At 40.1% G+C, this 16,220-nt stretch overlaps 3 protein-coding genes and 1 pseudogene across 3 annotated transcripts; 2 read left to right on the top strand and 2 right to left on the bottom strand.

Moving 5' to 3' along the window:
- Positions 1–805: 805 nt before the first annotated feature.
- Positions 806–2,250, bottom strand: atp6v1f (ATPase, H+ transporting, lysosomal 14kDa, V1 subunit F). Its single transcript, XM_015400383.1, has 2 exons — positions 2,012–2,250; positions 806–1,210 (listed from the first exon to the last, which is right to left on the bottom strand). Exons 1-2 carry the CDS (start codon positions 2,167–2,169, stop codon positions 1,009–1,011), a joined length of 360 nt encoding a protein of 119 aa, XP_015255869.1. The 5' UTR covers positions 2,170–2,250; the 3' UTR covers positions 806–1,008.
- On the top strand, positions 2,248–5,411 carry lamtor4 (late endosomal/lysosomal adaptor, MAPK and MTOR activator 4). Its single transcript, XM_015400384.1, has 4 exons — positions 2,248–2,323; positions 2,451–2,534; positions 5,007–5,124; positions 5,221–5,411. Exons 1-4 carry the CDS (start codon positions 2,321–2,323, stop codon positions 5,316–5,318), a joined length of 303 nt encoding a protein of 100 aa, XP_015255870.1. The 5' UTR covers positions 2,248–2,320; the 3' UTR covers positions 5,319–5,411.
- Positions 5,412–7,780: 2,369 nt separating this feature from the next.
- On the bottom strand, positions 7,781–12,995 carry LOC107101448 (ADP-ribosylation factor 4). Its single transcript, XM_015400381.1, has 6 exons — positions 12,738–12,995; positions 10,252–10,332; positions 9,543–9,652; positions 9,292–9,363; positions 9,092–9,217; positions 7,781–8,305 (listed from the first exon to the last, which is right to left on the bottom strand). Exons 1-6 carry the CDS (start codon positions 12,802–12,804, stop codon positions 8,219–8,221), a joined length of 543 nt encoding a protein of 180 aa, XP_015255867.1. The 5' UTR covers positions 12,805–12,995; the 3' UTR covers positions 7,781–8,218.
- Positions 12,996–13,280: 285 nt separating this feature from the next.
- LOC107101455 lies at positions 13,281–15,471 on the top strand (annotated as a pseudogene).
- Positions 15,472–16,220: the final 749 nt, after the last annotated feature.

Here is a 16,220-nt window from a genome sequence, read left to right as displayed (position 1 = left end):
ACTATATTCTGATCCAGATCAGACCGACTGAAGCTCCCCCCTCTGATCTGAGATCAGCTTCATCCTGTTTGTTCTCCAGCATCACTGCCGTCCGTCCGTCCGTCCGTCCTTCGCTGAGGGTCGGGTCATGTTTGGCTGAACGTCAGCTGAAGGACAGCGGCTCAGGGATAAAGCTGAGATGGTGTTTTCTGTTTTTATCTGATCTTTTTCATTCATTACTCAGCAAAGGTGAGGAGGGGGGCTGGGGGCTGTTCAGCTTTACAGCAAAATGACGATCGCAGGAAAATTAGAAGAAAAGATTGAAGAAGAATTTTCAGTAAGAAGAGATGAAGGTCTTTTCTCCCTAAAAATGAGGAAAAACCAAACCACCTCATTCCAACTGTCAGCCCACAGGGGAGGATGTAGGTAATCAAAGAGCCAAATCATATGCTGATATAAATTTGGTAAAGAAAAAATTAAAGTAGTGGGTCTTAAAGTATCTGTACATAAATAAAATCTGCAAACTTCAACAATCTGAAGCAACGTTGGAAGAAAATGGTGTAAAATGATTATTATTATCCCAACTACTGCATCAAAGGGTGTTATTTTAAACAGGCCGTCTGCGTCTCAGGTTGAATGAGGTCTTATAAAGTGTGTTAGGTCATGACTCCATCATTTAGGTTTAAAGATTCTTGGTTTTAAGCCTTAATCAAAACAAACATGTTTGAGTAAAAGTTTGAGAATCCCCCCCCCCCTAACTGTGACTTATCTAATGTGAAGGGATGAAAAACACACAATCAATCCAGCTTGACAATCACAAATATCTTTTTAATTTCAACATCTGTTACAATTTTATAATTTAACACATCTGCACAAACACTGAGGGGAAGAGAATAGCTGCTTAGATCCGAGGGGAAACAAAAAAACAACAAGAGGAGAAAAATGAGCATCCACTTCCTGGAAAGCAGCTGCTCATCTCAGAGGACACGCAGTGTAAATAACCAGCGGATCAACGCGTTAATCAGCCGTTTATCGGAAGTCCTCAGCGGAGAACATGCCCTTGGCTCGGCGCAGGATGGAGTCCTTGGACGCATCGTACGGATGCTCTTTGGACGGGATCTCCAGCACTGCTGGGATGGACTGCATGTGGGCGTCGATGGCGTGCCGGATCATCTCAGCTATGAACTGGTTGATCAGAATGATGGCGATGTCGTTCCGCGCCAAGAAGCTCCTGCAGACGGAAAAAAAGAGTTCAGCTCATCTTTGAAATGTGGAGATAAATCAAGCAGGAAACACATAAAGGAAGATCAGAAATATATAGATTTTAATCATTTTACTGAAATGAGAGACCGTAGATAAAATAAAGAAGTTTTTCAAAAATCATTTGAAAATATAACTAAGATCATTTTATAGTTAGAAATATGTTTAATAATCTATCAAAAGTAAAATATTTGTTTAAAATGATCAAATCTGTTTCTACAATTTCTCAATAGTTTTTTTATTTTTTATCAATTCCTTTTTATTTTATTTTACTCTTCAACAATATTTGCATGTTTTAAACGACATAAAACAGCAACATCTGAACAGAACATTTAATAGAACACGAGCATTTTTATTAATGTAGTTTTAACTGAATATAAAGGTGCTGAAAACGACAAACAATCAATTAACCTTAAAATGGTTTGATTTTGAATGGAGTCTGGTACAGATGCAAAATGTGTTAACATTTCTGCCAGTTTTAACGTTTTTATTTATAGTTATGAATAATTGTTATTTTATTACACCTCCTTTAGACATACAAATACAATATAGTACAGAATTACATTCAAATTTTATTTAAAGAGGATTTTCTGTCTAAAAAATCCAATACGCACCAGACTCCATTCAGATTTTGACTAAATTAATGTTCGGGCATATTATTCGGTCTGTTTGTTGTTTCTTTTCATCTGAGGTTTATTCTCATGTAGCAGAAATGATCAAATAATCTGTTTATTTACGGTTCCTGTTTGATTAAATCGGTATCGGGCCTCACTTGAACGTCTCCTCGATCTCCGTGATGCTCGTGTCCTTCTCCACCACCAAGAAGTTCGGCTTCCGGTTCTTGTTCAGCTCCCCGATCCCACCGAGCAGGAAGCCCGTCACCGTGTCCTCATCCCCGATCACCGCGATCAGTTTGCCTCGGCCCGCCATAGCTCGCTGCTTCGGTCCTGTTCTGTTCGGGAGACAAGGTGCGGATCAGCAGCTTTGATCATGTGAGCCGCTGCGTCATAAGTCACGTGGGGGTGACGCAGGAGCAGGAGGCGGAAGTGAAGCTTCAGGCCAAAAACAAACAGCAGCTGAGATGGTGAGGCTTTATTTGATCTATTTTACCTGCATCGTTTTATTTTTATCTAATATATTTATTGGACCATGATTCCGGAATAAAGTCTGTTTGTCTGTTGATCAATAAATCTGATTGGTTTGTTTTCCAGACGACGGCGGCTCTGACTGCGGGTCTGGAGCGGATCCCGGATCAGCTCGGGTATCTGGTCATCAGTGAGGACGGGGTTCTGGCTGTAAGTTTAAAGAAAAACTACAAAAAGTTGCATTTCCTGCGAAAATGCAGTGAATGCTGTAGGTTAAACTATAAGCTTTATAGTTAAAATGGTAGAAACAAGCTGAGAAAAAACTGAAATGGCAGAAAACAAAAACGCTTAATGACTTTGCTAAAATTAGTGGAAACCAACAGCAGAAACATGGAACACATGTTATGAATTAACAGTAAAGAGCAAAGATTCCATGTTCCAGAAAGGGCGAAGGTCTATGGAAGGCCAAATGTGCCACATTCCTCTGTTTTTCTGCTTAAATAAGGTTAAAAATCTGGCAGTTCTCTCTGAAAGGTCAATAAGTTCAAAGTTTAAATCATTTGCTTTATTCTTTAAACGTGTTGATGAGTTCAAAGATTCTTTTTTTCAGAAAGTAAAACCCAAAGGTGACTCCTGGGCGTTTTTAGACAGGGGCCAGTGGGGCCAGTTCCCCTGTAGAACTAATACTGGCCCCTGAACCAAAGAGATAATTCTATTCAGTGTATTTCTATAGCTCCAGTTCACATCATGTCATCTCAGGTCACTTTCCAGTTCACCAGCTTAAGTTCTGATTTAATGAAGTTAAACATATCTAATATTTCTGAAATTTAAATGTAAATTGACCTAATATATCAAATATTTCATGTTTTAGTAAAAGTTTATTCAATAACTAATTATTTCAGGTGCTTTTTTTCTCTTGTATTCATTATACATGTATTCAAATATTTACAAATGTAATTAAACCAAATTAAATGTAAATTTCTATTCATATTCACAATATATTTAAGCTATTTTAATGGATGAAAACTTGCTGGCCCCAGCCTGGCCCCTGCTACTAGATTTGATCTAGAAACACTACATAGATTCATTACACATAGAAACAATTGAAGCCTGTATTTCTATTAATTGTGATGATTAAGGCTCACAGATGAAAATCCCCCTTAATTAAGACTTTACACAAATTGGAAAGGAGTGAACATAAGTTTGTTGTTTAAGGTCTGGAATCCAAGCATTATCATAGAAAGTTAGGTGGAAGGATAAAGTGTGGTGAGAAGTTCTGCACCAGCAATAAGGAGAAGCGCAGCTTTCAGAGGATCCGGCTAAATTTAATTAGATATAAGGGAGCAGAATGATGAATCGAGGCTGCAGAGGGAAAAAAGTTATCTTTAGATGAAAGTTCATATTTTATCTATAAGCCATCTATCAGGACCTCAAGTGTTTCTTCTGACATGATTTTATGAGGAAACTGATTAGAAATTCTATTTTCTCAAGGTACTAAAATAGTTCTTTAAATTACATATTAATAATGATTTTATAAGCATATATTTTTAATTCTATTGTGACTCCTATAAAGGAGGGGATATAAAACAGGCTCTGCTGGCAGCCAGTAAAATATAATAATAAGAAATTGTCTTAAATGAACCCCTCCAGCATTAGAAGACTGGTTTAGTATCGTTTTAGACATTTAAATCAGAAAAGTTGACGTTTTCTTTAAGAACCCCGGGGGAAATGTTTTGATATTTAAAATGAATGGATCAGGTTTGTGTTCCGCTTCTGAAATTATCTTTTATTTATTGTTTCCTTATTGAGGCTCAACCTTTTGAAATTGGAAAAAAAAAAAGACTAGAAACTTGTTTTTTCTTAAGAATAAAATATTTTACAGCTCCCTGTTAAAGCCACCATGTTTCACTTAAACACATAAAATTAGTTTCTGTTTCTCATTTTTCTGGCTTTGCTTTTGTTTTAATTTTCTTTTGTTTTATAAATGTGAAACCAAAAACATAATGCATTTAACGTGTAAAAATAACTGTGATTTCATCATTTTCAATAAAAAAATGAATGGAAAAAATAAAACAAATTCCAGTTAAACCCATATATGGTAACAGTGACTAACGCTGCCAGGTACCAGAAGCAGCAAATGAAGCAGGTCTCTGTGGACCAGAACCATAGAATCTATGAAGAACCAACAATGCAAATATGAGCAGAAGCTGCTGATGGATCAAGCCGGGCTTCCAGAACCTCTCAGCAGAACCACAGGCTAAAAGAAGCTCCGCCCACACAGCGAGGAAGTGAACATGCTTTTCAGAATCCAGACATCTCTGCTTAAAATATCATTTTATTCAGTTTGGTTTTCCATACGAATCACAACAGGAAATAGAAGCTTAATAAAAGCTTTTATTTGTTAAAATGACTCACAAAGACTTTGAAATTATTTATAATATTCCATTTTTTTTGTCGTACCCGTATGACACCTTTTAAAATTATCTATATGAATTACAGTTTTTCCAACCAACCTTTTGAAGTGTTCAGAAATCAGCGGGTTCATAATTAGCTCTCCTCTCACAGGCGACATTAAGGTCGTCGGTTTTACTTGTGGTTTATTTTTGAGACCCTGCTTTGTGTTGATCTGCCTAAAGGTGGTTTCTGACGTGAAGAAGTGAAGGAATTCTTTCTGTTATTCAGTCTGCAGGAGAGCTGGAGAACGACGAGCACACTGCAGGTGCCATAATGCAGATGGTTCGGACGGCTTGTCGCTTCAGGTTGTCTGGATCAACAGAAGCTCCGTTCAAACGCATGTCGGGTAAAAAAAGCAAACATTTCCTGGAGAAACCAGGCCTCATCCTTCAGGTTACTTCAGACTCCAATACTAACCTTCCAGTTGTTTGTTTCCCTGCAGTGATGCTGGAGGACTTTGTGTACGTGGTTACAATTTCAGGTCAGAAAGTGTTTGTGGTTAAACGTCAGAACAACCAGCATGAGCCCGTCAACGCGTAGCGGCGCCGGGTGGAGCCAGCGGGATGAAGATGGCGTCTTTTTGGAACTGTTTTCTATGTTTCAGATGTCTGTATAATAAACTGTTTGAACGTTTCTGCTTGTTTGAACGTTTCTGCTTCCTCCAGAAAAATGATCCTGCAGGATTTAGATGCATCCCTTCAACACGTTTATGTAAATAAAATCATGTCGGAAACAGCACAGTTGTCATGTGGGGTACCTCAGGGGTCTGTCTTTGGACCCATCCTCTTCCTTTTGTGCATATTTACACTAGGTCAGATAATCAGTCAATTCAGTGTCATATCTTACATATGCGGACGATACTCAACTAAATTAGTCTTTCAAGGACAGTGAATTTAATAAATTGTGTTCCTAAACTAACTGACCAGCATTAAACGCTGGTTATGTGACAATTTTCTACTTCTGAACTCTAAAACTGTAACACTAATTATCGCATCTGAAAGTAAAATCCCTCAGAAAAGCAACCTGTTGCAGCAATGTCCTTGCAGAACCACTCTAAACAGTTAGGAACTGTTACTTCTATTCAGTTTATTTCTATAGCTCCAATTCACATCATGTCATCTCAGGTCACTTTCCAGTTCACCAGATCATCCAGTCAGATTGATTCAAAGTTTTCTATCTAAGGAAAACCAGCTGATTGCATCGACTCATTGACTCTTCAGCAATCCCTCACACTAAGCATGCTTGTAGCGACAGTGGAGAGGAAAAACTCCCTTTGAACAGGAAGAAACCTCCAGCAGAACCAGGCTCAGTGTGAGCGGCCATCTGCTGAGGCCCACTGGGGTTCAAGGAGACAGAAGCAGACGTAGAAAAAGAAGCATAGATACAAAAAGCAGCTGTAAAAGGCGGCCCCGTCCAGGAAACACACAGCCAGGCAGACGAGCTCCGAGCCAGCTCCCATGTCAGAGGATGAAGAGAGCACATCCAGTTAGTCACAGTCAGAGAAACAGGACTACACTGGAAAACAGGCCAAGCTCCAACATCTAGAAACAAAGGTGTTGATGGCAGCAGCACAGCTGATATTTCTCTCCAGGATGGAGTCACAGCCAAACAGGAACACGGTTTGGCTGTGTTGCAATAGTCTAACCTCACAGTTAGACTATTGCAAACTGTGAGGTTACCTGTGTGAGCGAGGAGGGCCTTTACCGTCTCCAGGTTGTCCAGCATTCTGCTGCAAAGCTTTTAACTGACATTAGAACCCAGTTCACTACTGTTAGTGTCCTGAACGATCTAGTTCCTCCCTACATCTCTGGGCTGATAGAGCTCCATACTTTGTCCCATAGTCTGAGGTCAACGGGCCGAACATTGTTAGCGGTTCCACACTCGTTTATTTGCCTCCTTTTTTATGCCGTATTAATTCTGTTAATTCCTTTAAAAAGCAACTGAAGACGCTGCTGTTCAAGCCGGCTTTTTAATTAGATGTGTGGTTTTTATGGCTTTGTTTCCTAAAATGTTGATACGCACAGATAGAAATCACAAAGATGAATAAATTACTGACTTATAAAACTGAATCATTGAACTTGTTCTCTACCAGGCTTCATCAGAGCTGAATCAATGCTGAGGTGATTCAGTGTTGAAGGGATGAAACTTAAAGTTTATGGATAAACTATCAGGGATGCAGCTCCTCATTTATATTTCCTCTCTATTGATCCACACTTTGATCAGACTAATGATTTTTACAAAGTTGGAACAGATTCTTAAAACCTGAAAAATGACCCAAATCTGCACCAATTCAATGCGCTGAAAGGGCTACAATGTGGGATTCAGAAAAAGATGCTGAAATGTCTGAAAGGTCGGACACAGGCGAGAGCGTATCGGGAGACCGAGACCAACCAGACCTCCCTCATCCTCGGCCCTATCTCAGAGGATTTATAGAAATAGTCAAAAAATTGAGCTAGTGGTATCTGGCTGTTTTTTTTTTTTAAAGGTTACTTTATACTTTTATACTTTCAGTAGTTTTTGGAGCGCATACTTTTTCACTTTTACTTGAGTAAAGAGGTCAAGTTGATCCTTCAACTTTTACCAGAGTGTTTTTAAACTGCAGGATCTAAACTTCTACTGAAGTAACTAATGTGTGAACTTTGACACCACTGATCAATCCACATTATTGAATCTGATCCGGTAACTTCTACGCCATTCTGGTTATTTATTGTGCATTGAATCTAATTTATCGACATTCAACCTTTGCAGTCGGATCATGCTGTGCACCCCTGAAATTTAGAGTGAGTCAGCAGAACCTAAACTTGCGGTTTTATCCAATATATTGCAAACTTCTTTTGAAATACTAAACTTTTTATTTTTTTTCTATTCATTAAATGCATGCAAATAAGAATTTCCACTAATTTTCATCCATGGATGTGGTAAACAGCGTGCACAATAACCAGGAGTCGGTACCAGTAAAGAAAATCTGATCTGTGCATCGACAGTGAAAGACTGAAAACAGACCTGAGAAGAAAAAAAAACCTTTATTGCATCATTGTTGCCTCTGCTTTGTTTCTTCTTCACATTGATAAGGAATGACGAGGCCGTGGGGTCCGGCTCTGTGGAATGAGTCATCACATGACCAGGCAATTTGTCACCTGTCGTAAGCCCCGCCCACTCCTCCCCTCTCCCTTACAACACCCGGTCACGTAATCTGGAGTTAAAACGAGCAGATTAAAAGAAAACAAACAGATCTAACAAACTGAAGAAGAAGAGGATGATGGGAAACCAGGTGAGCTTAGAGTTCACGACATCACTTCCTCCTGCAGATACATTTATAATTTAAAAAAGAAACAAAAACCCAGAAACAGTCCTGTGAAATGCTCCTCATCTTCCTCCTCCTCTGTTTGTACACGGTGACATCAGTCGGTGACATCAGCCTGCTGCTTCCTGTGGAGGCTCTAACGTTTCGATAGCTCATTGGACAGCCAGTCCAGGCCCTCGTAGAGACCCGTCCCCTGAGTGGCACAGGTGGCCTGGACGTGCCACTGAAACACAAACGGAAACAAAACAGGATCAGAGCAAAAACTGAATCTGGTTTCAATATTGGGAAACTGTTGAGACTTTGTGTTACTTTTGAAGTTTTCAAAAACTGAGCAATGGTCATAAAAATGACCAACAGGATAAAGGAGGCCAGTAAATGCAAATAAAGTCGTCTCTGTCTTGCAAAAATCTTAAACGCAAGTGTTTGACGTAATCCATCTGGTTAAAGGAAGTTTTCAAATCCAGCTCAGTTCTGACCCAATAGGAAGGAAAGGGTTTGAAATCTTAGTTGCATCAATGCTGCAAAGGAGGGGGGGGAGGTAGTTGCCCTTGTTTTGTTATTTTTGCACAACCATTATCTGACTCTGCTGTAGAGAATATCACCAACTGCTACATTTTAACGTCTTTAACACCTGAGAAATCCACTGATTTAACAGCTCATTTAATCCTTGATGGGTTTTTAAAACCACCAGGACTGTAATGCAGAATGCAACCACAAGGAGGCAGCAACTGCCAGGCAGCAGCAAAAAAAGGCAGGGATAGTAAAAAAAAAAAAAAAACTAAATCCAACATTAGATACATTAAAGTTGAGCTGAACGCCTTCTTCAGAAATAATTAGTTTTGAATCATATATTAGAAATGATGAGGACTTCTATTTAGTCCAAGTTAGAGTAGAACGCTGTGGGATCTATCACACCCCCCCCCACCTTAAAAACAGCGTATCAGAGCTCAGCTCGTCTAAATCCCCCAAAGTTCTGCTAAACATGCGTGATCTTTAAATGGATCCTTACGGTTCTGCTGCGCAGGCTGTGCAGGCCCAGTTTGTCGGTGAGTTCGCTGACCCCCATGGCGTTGGGAAGATCCTGTTTGTTTGCAAACACCAGAAGGACGGCGTCCTTCAGCTCGTCTTCCTGGATCTGAGGGGATACAAGAGTCAGGTTGACGTCACCATCGACCCACCGAGGCCACGGCAGAATCCTTGATCGCTCACCATCTTGGAGAGCTCCTCGGCCGACTCTGCCACTCTCTCTCTGTCGTTGCTGTCCACCACGAAGATCAGACCCTGCAGAAGAAACGGTCACTGATCAAAGCAGTCTGCTGTCTGAGACGCTAATAAACAACATCAGCAAATATCATTGGTTGATGAGACACAAACCAAATCAAACCATCCGTGATTCTAACTTATTAAAAGTACATTTCTCCAGTGTGAGATCAGCAAAGTCAATCAATCAATAAAACTACCTGTGTGTTCTGGAAGTAGTGTCTCCACAGAGGTCGGATCTTGTCCTGACCGCCGACGTCCCAAACTGTGAAGCAGATGTTCTTGTACTCCACCGTCTCCACGTTGAAGCCTAAAACATGCAGACGCAGCAGAGGATGGTTAGAGCCGAGGCGGCTACATACTGAGCGCGTGCAGTAAGATACTTTCTGTCTGAAGAATTAGTAAAATACTGAGGAAATAACAAACTTTCCATGTACGCAGATAACATTCGTTTTATACGTTCAGATAAGGCCTCAGCTCTTCTTCTGGATATTGAATCTTTAAATGGAGCAAATGCTCCTGATTTTTCACAACAGTAAGTTTGAAAGTTGTTTGGTCCTAATAAAAAATAATAATTTACTGCAGCTAGCTCTAGTTACTCTGTTAGTTACTCTGTAAATTCAGCAGTCGGGCTTCTGCTTTCCTGATAAATGGGCAAAAGATTCACAGTATCTTGTTAGGTTGGTAGTGCAACAAGATAAATTCATTATAAATTAAATCTGCTCTGATGGGATTAAAAACAAAACCTTAAACTACAAAAACAAACCAAAAAAGCCTCCCAATAATTTAATCTCATCAACCATTTCTTAGCTTCCTGAACCACAATCCGTGTGTGATAAGATGATTTTTACTGCTTTGATTCGGCTCCTGCTAGGAAACATTTCCACCCAGGTATGATTGATTACTTACCGATAGTTGGGATGGTGGTGACGATCTCTCCGAGTTTAAGTTTGTACAGGATTGTTGTTTTTCCAGCTGCATCTAAACCCACTGAAACAACAGATAAAATAGTCAAATTAAAATGTAAATTAATCAAATTTAATAAAATATGTTTTTATTTTGATATTTCTTTTAAACTTTATTAGATCGTTTTTCTGTAACACAATTTTGGACCAAATACTGGCCCCTAGAGGACGCTGAAAATAATGCAGTTTTCTTTTTTTAATCAGCTTCGCTGCATCTTATGTAACATTTCTCTTCTGAAACGTTGAAGATTTTAAAGCCGTTTGCATATTTGAACAAATTATTCACTCTTATTTTCTATAAATCCAGTTTTAGGAACAACAAAGTTTGGATTTTGACAGACTCACTGCTTTTTATCAACAGATTCTGAGATAAGCCGTTTGAGAAAACATGGAACTAAGAAGGTCAGTAAGTTTTCAGTTTATCTAGAAAGTTCTTTCAACTCTTTCCAGAAATTAAGGTTTTCATTCTAAAAATAAAAAAAAAATATCCAGAATTAGATCCATATAAATGGAACTTGACCCAGACAACAGATCCAGACTAAGAGAAAATGATTCAGAGTCACGCCTCTGGATCCAAAAATATTTCCAAACAGACGAAACATTCAGAAAACTACAACAAATCATCTGGATTCAAAACAAAAAGAATTTAAAAGAGACTGAAATCCATCCATCTTTAAAAACGGTTTATCCTGGTTGGTTGAGGAAGATGCAAACCTAATGCAATAAAAGCCCAGACCTGGATTCAGACCCAGGACCTCCTCACTGCAGAAGTTTAATTAAAAAAAGGAAAAAAATATGTCAGAAAAAATAAATAGAATAGAAATAAATAGAAGTGTACAGAGACACAAAGCATAGATTCTGAATACCAAACAGAAATCTGTGAAAATATCTACTCCTGTAAATGGATTAGAAAGTAGACTTGGATACGAGACAAAAACTAAAATAAACCTAAACATAGATTCAATTCAGTTTTTTTTTTTTTTTTTATATAGCGCCAATTCTCAACTTATGTAATCTCAAGGCACTTTATAGAGACAATTCAACCAGATCATACTTGCAAATTGATTCAGAAAGTTTTCTATCTAAGGAAAACCAGCTAATTGCATCGACTCAATTAAGGCTACTTGTTTCTAATATTCACAATGATTCACACTCTGCTTAAATCTGGGAATCTTGGTCAACAAGAACAACATGGCTGTGGGTATAAAAGACCATGACAGTCAATTTAAATATATAAAATTGACCAGTAGCATTTAAATAAATGGCACCTGGTATATACTGCATGAATTATATCTTTGCTATTATAAATTACATGAACAACTCTAAAATAATCCAGATTAGATTAACTAGACGCAAACCTGATCTAGAACAGAAGAGGTTCACTGATAAAATATGAAACTCAGATCCAGATAGAAAAAAATAACACCAAATCGAGACAAGGCAGATCTAGAAGTGCTTAGTGACTCTAAAAAAGCTCCAGAAACACAAAAAAACAAAAATGTACACAGACCTTTATCTAGATTAAAGTGCTAAATAATATTTATTCAATTGGTTCCTGGTTGACTAAAAAACATCTAGAAAAACAAACAAAAAGAAAAACAATAGTGATCTTTATAACAATGATTAACAACTGGATACACAAAGACTGGATCATTAAAATATGCAAAATGGAAAAGAACCAGACCTACAATCAAAGAGTAACCTCCACAGGTGTGACTCCAGGTTGCATAATTGGATAAAAGGAACATTAACAAAGATCTTGACTAAGTATCAACAAATTGCTTTTAAAGAAATCAGAGGATCTAAGGAAACAGAACAGAAATCAGAATTGGTACCAGTAAAAACAAGTGGATCCAGATTGACCCAACTGGCTCATTAAAACACTCAAACTGGATCCGAATAAAAGAGGATTGGATCCAAGCGGAACCGGATCCAGAGAATAAATAGATTTAATAAAACTAATCTGGACTCATAATGACGAAAAAGGAGAATCAGAGAGCAGGAAAAAGCTATTACAAAATTAATAATAATAATAATAAAAAATCGATGGTGGTAGATAAGCATCTATAAAAACAGAAAATATTAAAAAATGAAAAAACTTTCTGCATCAGTGAAAGCTGGTTGACTCTGATTCATTCAACAGGATTGGGCATTGAATTAAAAAGAAAAGAGAACAATCAGATTATGTCCATTTTAATACATCTAACAGTCCTTCCGTTTAGCCCTGGCTGTTAGCATCTGCTAACTCCGTTAGCTGGATTTTTCAGTAAGGCTCACAGTAATGATGTAACCAGACTAAAACTTTAACCGAATAACAATATAAAGCCCCCCTGGTCTAAAGCAGCAGCCCTGCCGCAGAACACGCTTTGAGTCAGCCCCCGGTACCGGCCCGGTCAACTCGGAGCTAGTTAGCCTAGCCACAACGCTCACCCATCAGTATCCTCATCTGCTTCTTGCCGAACAGCCTGGAGAACAGCGACGAGATGGTCAGACCCATTTTTTAATAAACAAAGTGTCCAAGAGAGGCAGCCGGTAGAGGTGACAAGACGAGGACGGGAGCTGGAAGGCGGTAAGCCCGCTGAGGCTGCTGTCAGAACCGAATAACAGGCACAGAACAACCGGATCCGAGAGAACTGTGGGCGCTGCTCCTCCTTGGTGCCACGTCCAGGCCAACGCGGAATAAATGACGTCATGACTTTGAAAAAACTTTATTAGCAGCCCCAGAGGAGAGGCGCGTTTAGGTTCACAGGAAAATGAAAATCAATTGAAATCCTCTGCTTGAGAAAATGAATTGTTTGAGTACAGATACATCATTCCGTGGAATACACGAATCTAGTAGGTTTATTTCTAACAACTTTAATATAAACTGACAGCGACGATAAAAACGGTGGCTAAAGCGAAATAGTTTTTTAGCGTTTTCTGTTTAACCTGAACGCATCCTTAAATTCCCGCCTCCTTCTCTGCTGTCAGTTCCGCCATGGCAGAACATGGCGGCTGTTGACAGCTGGAGCGAAGATTTAGGGAAAAACTTGAATTATTTGTTGTTTGTTTTGTTTTATTTTGACATAAAATTATAATTTGTTTAATTTTCTTTTTATTCCAACGCGTTAAATTATCTCTTTTGTATTGGAGAGCTTATTATCAGGTAAGAACCGGATTTAACCGGCAGGTTTGTGGACGTTAAAGTTTCGCGTTTTTTTGACGCCATAAACTCGGACAATTACGCTGAAGATATCCTCAGTTAAACACATAGGATAGGCAAACAGAGCAAGATAACGCAACAAAACAAATATTAATGTCAAACAGTCAGCACATTTTTTTCGTTTTTGCAACATTTTCTTTCTTTAATGTGGAATATTCTGGGTCTTAGAGTTCTAAACTTACAGTTTTATTAATTTAATCAAGAATTGAAACCAACATACTTTACCATTGCACTGAATTAGAGATTATAAACGAACTGTCCCTTTAACCCTGTAAAGATCTGTATCTACATGTCTGCCTTGCTGCATCAGGAAGTTCAGATCCAGGCTAAAAAATAATCTAGATTGAGACTAACAGAAAGAGATCCAGAGTAACTGTATTGAATCCAGCTAAACAGAAGTGGGTTTTCGAAAAACTATCCAGAATTTGATACAGAATAACATTTAATCCATGTTTATCGAACAAAAGACTCTAAATCCACAGCTAGATTAGTGCTGAACTCCTTCTTTTCTATAGAACTGGAGCTACATTGGGAATAAAATCTGGAATTGGATCAGACTATCTTAACCTAATCTAGAATTGGAATAATCCCAGACAAACTTACCTTGATTTTTAGAAAACTCCAGATTAACAGAACAATGCAACACTGGATTAAAATCTATGAAGATAATTCTAGATCTAAATACTGGAAACAGTTTGATCCTGATGGTTGATCTGAACAGTCAAACTGCTTTTTAATCTATTTATTTATTGACTCAGTAGAAAGGTGTAAGCAGATGTTTGATGAAGTATTTCTTCCTTTTAGTTTTCCGATGAGTTTTGGATGAATTCTGTCTGATCATGGGACCAGTCTGACCTGGACTGAGTTGGACAGGAAGGACATGGAGAAGTTTGGGATGAGCTTTGGTGGCGGTCCCAGCAGGAAGGAGCTGCTGGATACCGTCGAGTCTCAGAAGAAGCAGCTGGTCCAGTACCAGACCCGCTTTAAGGATGTGGTCCGGGCCTACAAGAGTCTCCTGAAGGAGAAGGAGGCTCTGGAAGCCAGTCTGAAGGTTCTGAGCGTGACTCAGGACCTGGACCTCAAGCAGCAGGAGCAGGATACCGCCAGGCGCCTGGACCTGCTGGATGATGGCTGCTCTCTGCACAGCGAGGACAGCGTGGACACAGCAGCATCGGTGGACGCAGCCAGTGAAACCGCAAGGGGAGAACAAAGCGAGGAGGACCAAGGTGAACCGAGCCAGAGGCCCTGCTCTACGGTATGTGGACAACATGTGTTAGAGTCGCTGCATCACTGCTTAGTCTAACATGGTTTTTGCTTCTACAGGCTGATGCTGACAGCAGCAGCATGGAGGCGGAACAACAGCAAACACCCACCGCCCCCAATGTGGAGACGGACCGCCGCATTGCCCAGCTGAAGAGCCAACTGAGCACGCTCACTGCATCGCTGGCCACTGTGACGCAGGAGAAATCTCGGATGGAGGCAAGCTTCCAGGCTGACAAGCGTCAGCTGAAACAGGAAGTTCAGGAGCTGCAGGGGCGTCTGGCTGCCACAACGGCGGAGCAGGAGGCAGAGCTGCAAGCTCTACAGCAACAGGTCACGGAGACCCGTGCTCGCATCATCACACAGCAGCACGAAAGGGAGCAGGAGCAGGGAGACCACGCCCAGCAGCTGAGGGAGCTGCAGAGACTCCTGCAGCAGGAGCGAGACCTGCGGCAGGACGCCGAGCTGCGTCTGCACGACGCCAACGCCGCCCTCCTCTCTACCTCACAGGCGGTGGACCGAGGGATGGAGTCAGAGGCCCACCTGAACCAGGTGAGGGAGGAGAGAGACGAGCTGCGCAGGAGGCTGCAGGCTGCAGAGGAGGAGCAGAAGAAACCAGATCCCAGAGTGGAGGAGCTGCAGAAGGAACTGCAAGAGCTGAAGAACTCCTTCCATCAGCAGATCCACAATGAGACAAAGAAGGTGAGATTAGGTTCGGTTTACAGAAAGCCAGCAGACACACCTGACTTAGAAAAAAAAGGGGATTCAAAGGCCTTGTATGCTGAGGAGGGAGTGCAGTCATTGGATTCAGATGTGATTGAGAACAGACCAGTCCTCCACGGGTCTGATTTTTGTCAAAACAGTATCCACCCGCAAGCATAGAGACCCGACCCGTTACCCGCAATTATCCCCATTTAAAACCCAGGACCGCAGCGGCTGGTAAATAATAAAGTGCGATCCGATCTGTGATCACCAAGTGTACAGACAGCCATTTATAATAATAAAAGCAGTAGGGGTGTGCAAAATAATCGTCATGACGATGCATCGTGATTCTAATTTTTGTGATCTACTGCATCGATTCTTGACGCCAAGTATCGATTCTTAATTTAAAAAAATGAACAAATAAAATCCATGAATGGTTGGCGCACATCAGCCAAACCAAGTGTAATACAACTTCCAGTCCAGCAGATGTCGCTGCGGATGTGTTGACGCCCGCTGCTTTGTGTCACAAGCATTTCTGGCCGCAGGATACTGCAATGAGTCATATGAAATAAAACATGGAGGACACTATGAGAATTCGCCCCGCGGCTCCATCACATTTCAAGTCAGATGCTTGGATGCATTTTGGCTTTAAAAACAAAAAAGGTAAAAACGAAATTAATGACGCACGTCATTTGCAAAAGGGGAAATGTCATATATTTGAATGTTTTCGTTTCATTGGTTTAAAGGAC

Source organism: Cyprinodon variegatus, unplaced genomic scaffold (genome assembly GCF_000732505.1).
Source record: "Cyprinodon variegatus isolate N-32 unplaced genomic scaffold, C_variegatus-1.0 Scaffold1097, whole genome shotgun sequence".
NCBI classification, from domain to species: domain Eukaryota; kingdom Metazoa; phylum Chordata; class Actinopteri; order Cyprinodontiformes; family Cyprinodontidae; genus Cyprinodon; species Cyprinodon variegatus.
Note: the sequence above shows the minus strand (reverse complement) of the source record. Positions and strands in the feature narration are given on the sequence as shown.

Excerpts from the sequence above, each read along its gene's own strand:
- lamtor4 (XM_015400384.1), top strand. Across the intron at positions 2,535-5,006 it reads GTGAGGACGGGGTTCTGGCT|TCTGCAGGAGAGCTGGAGAA; the intron begins GTAAGTTTAAAG and ends TCTGTTATTCAG. Across the intron at positions 5,125-5,220 it reads TCCGTTCAAACGCATGTCGG|TGATGCTGGAGGACTTTGTG; the intron begins GTAAAAAAAGCA and ends GTTTCCCTGCAG.
- LOC107101448 (XM_015400381.1), bottom strand. The coding sequence starts at position 12,804 with ATGGGTCTGACCATCTCGTCGCTGTTCTCCAGGCTGTTCGGCAAGAAG. Across the intron at positions 9,218-9,291 it reads CCGAGGAGCTCTCCAAGATG|ATCCAGGAAGACGAGCTGAA; the intron begins GTGAGCGATCAA and ends GTATCCCCTCAG. Across the intron at positions 8,306-9,091 it reads ACAGCCTGCGCAGCAGAACC|TGGCACGTCCAGGCCACCTG; the intron begins GTAAGGATCCAT and ends TTTGTGTTTCAG.
- atp6v1f (XM_015400383.1), bottom strand. The coding sequence starts at position 2,169 with ATGGCGGGCCGAGGCAAACTGATCGCGGTGATCGGGGATGAGGACACG. Across the intron at positions 1,211-2,011 it reads GAGATCGAGGAGACGTTCAA|GAGCTTCTTGGCGCGGAACG; the intron begins GTGAGGCCCGAT and ends TTCCGTCTGCAG.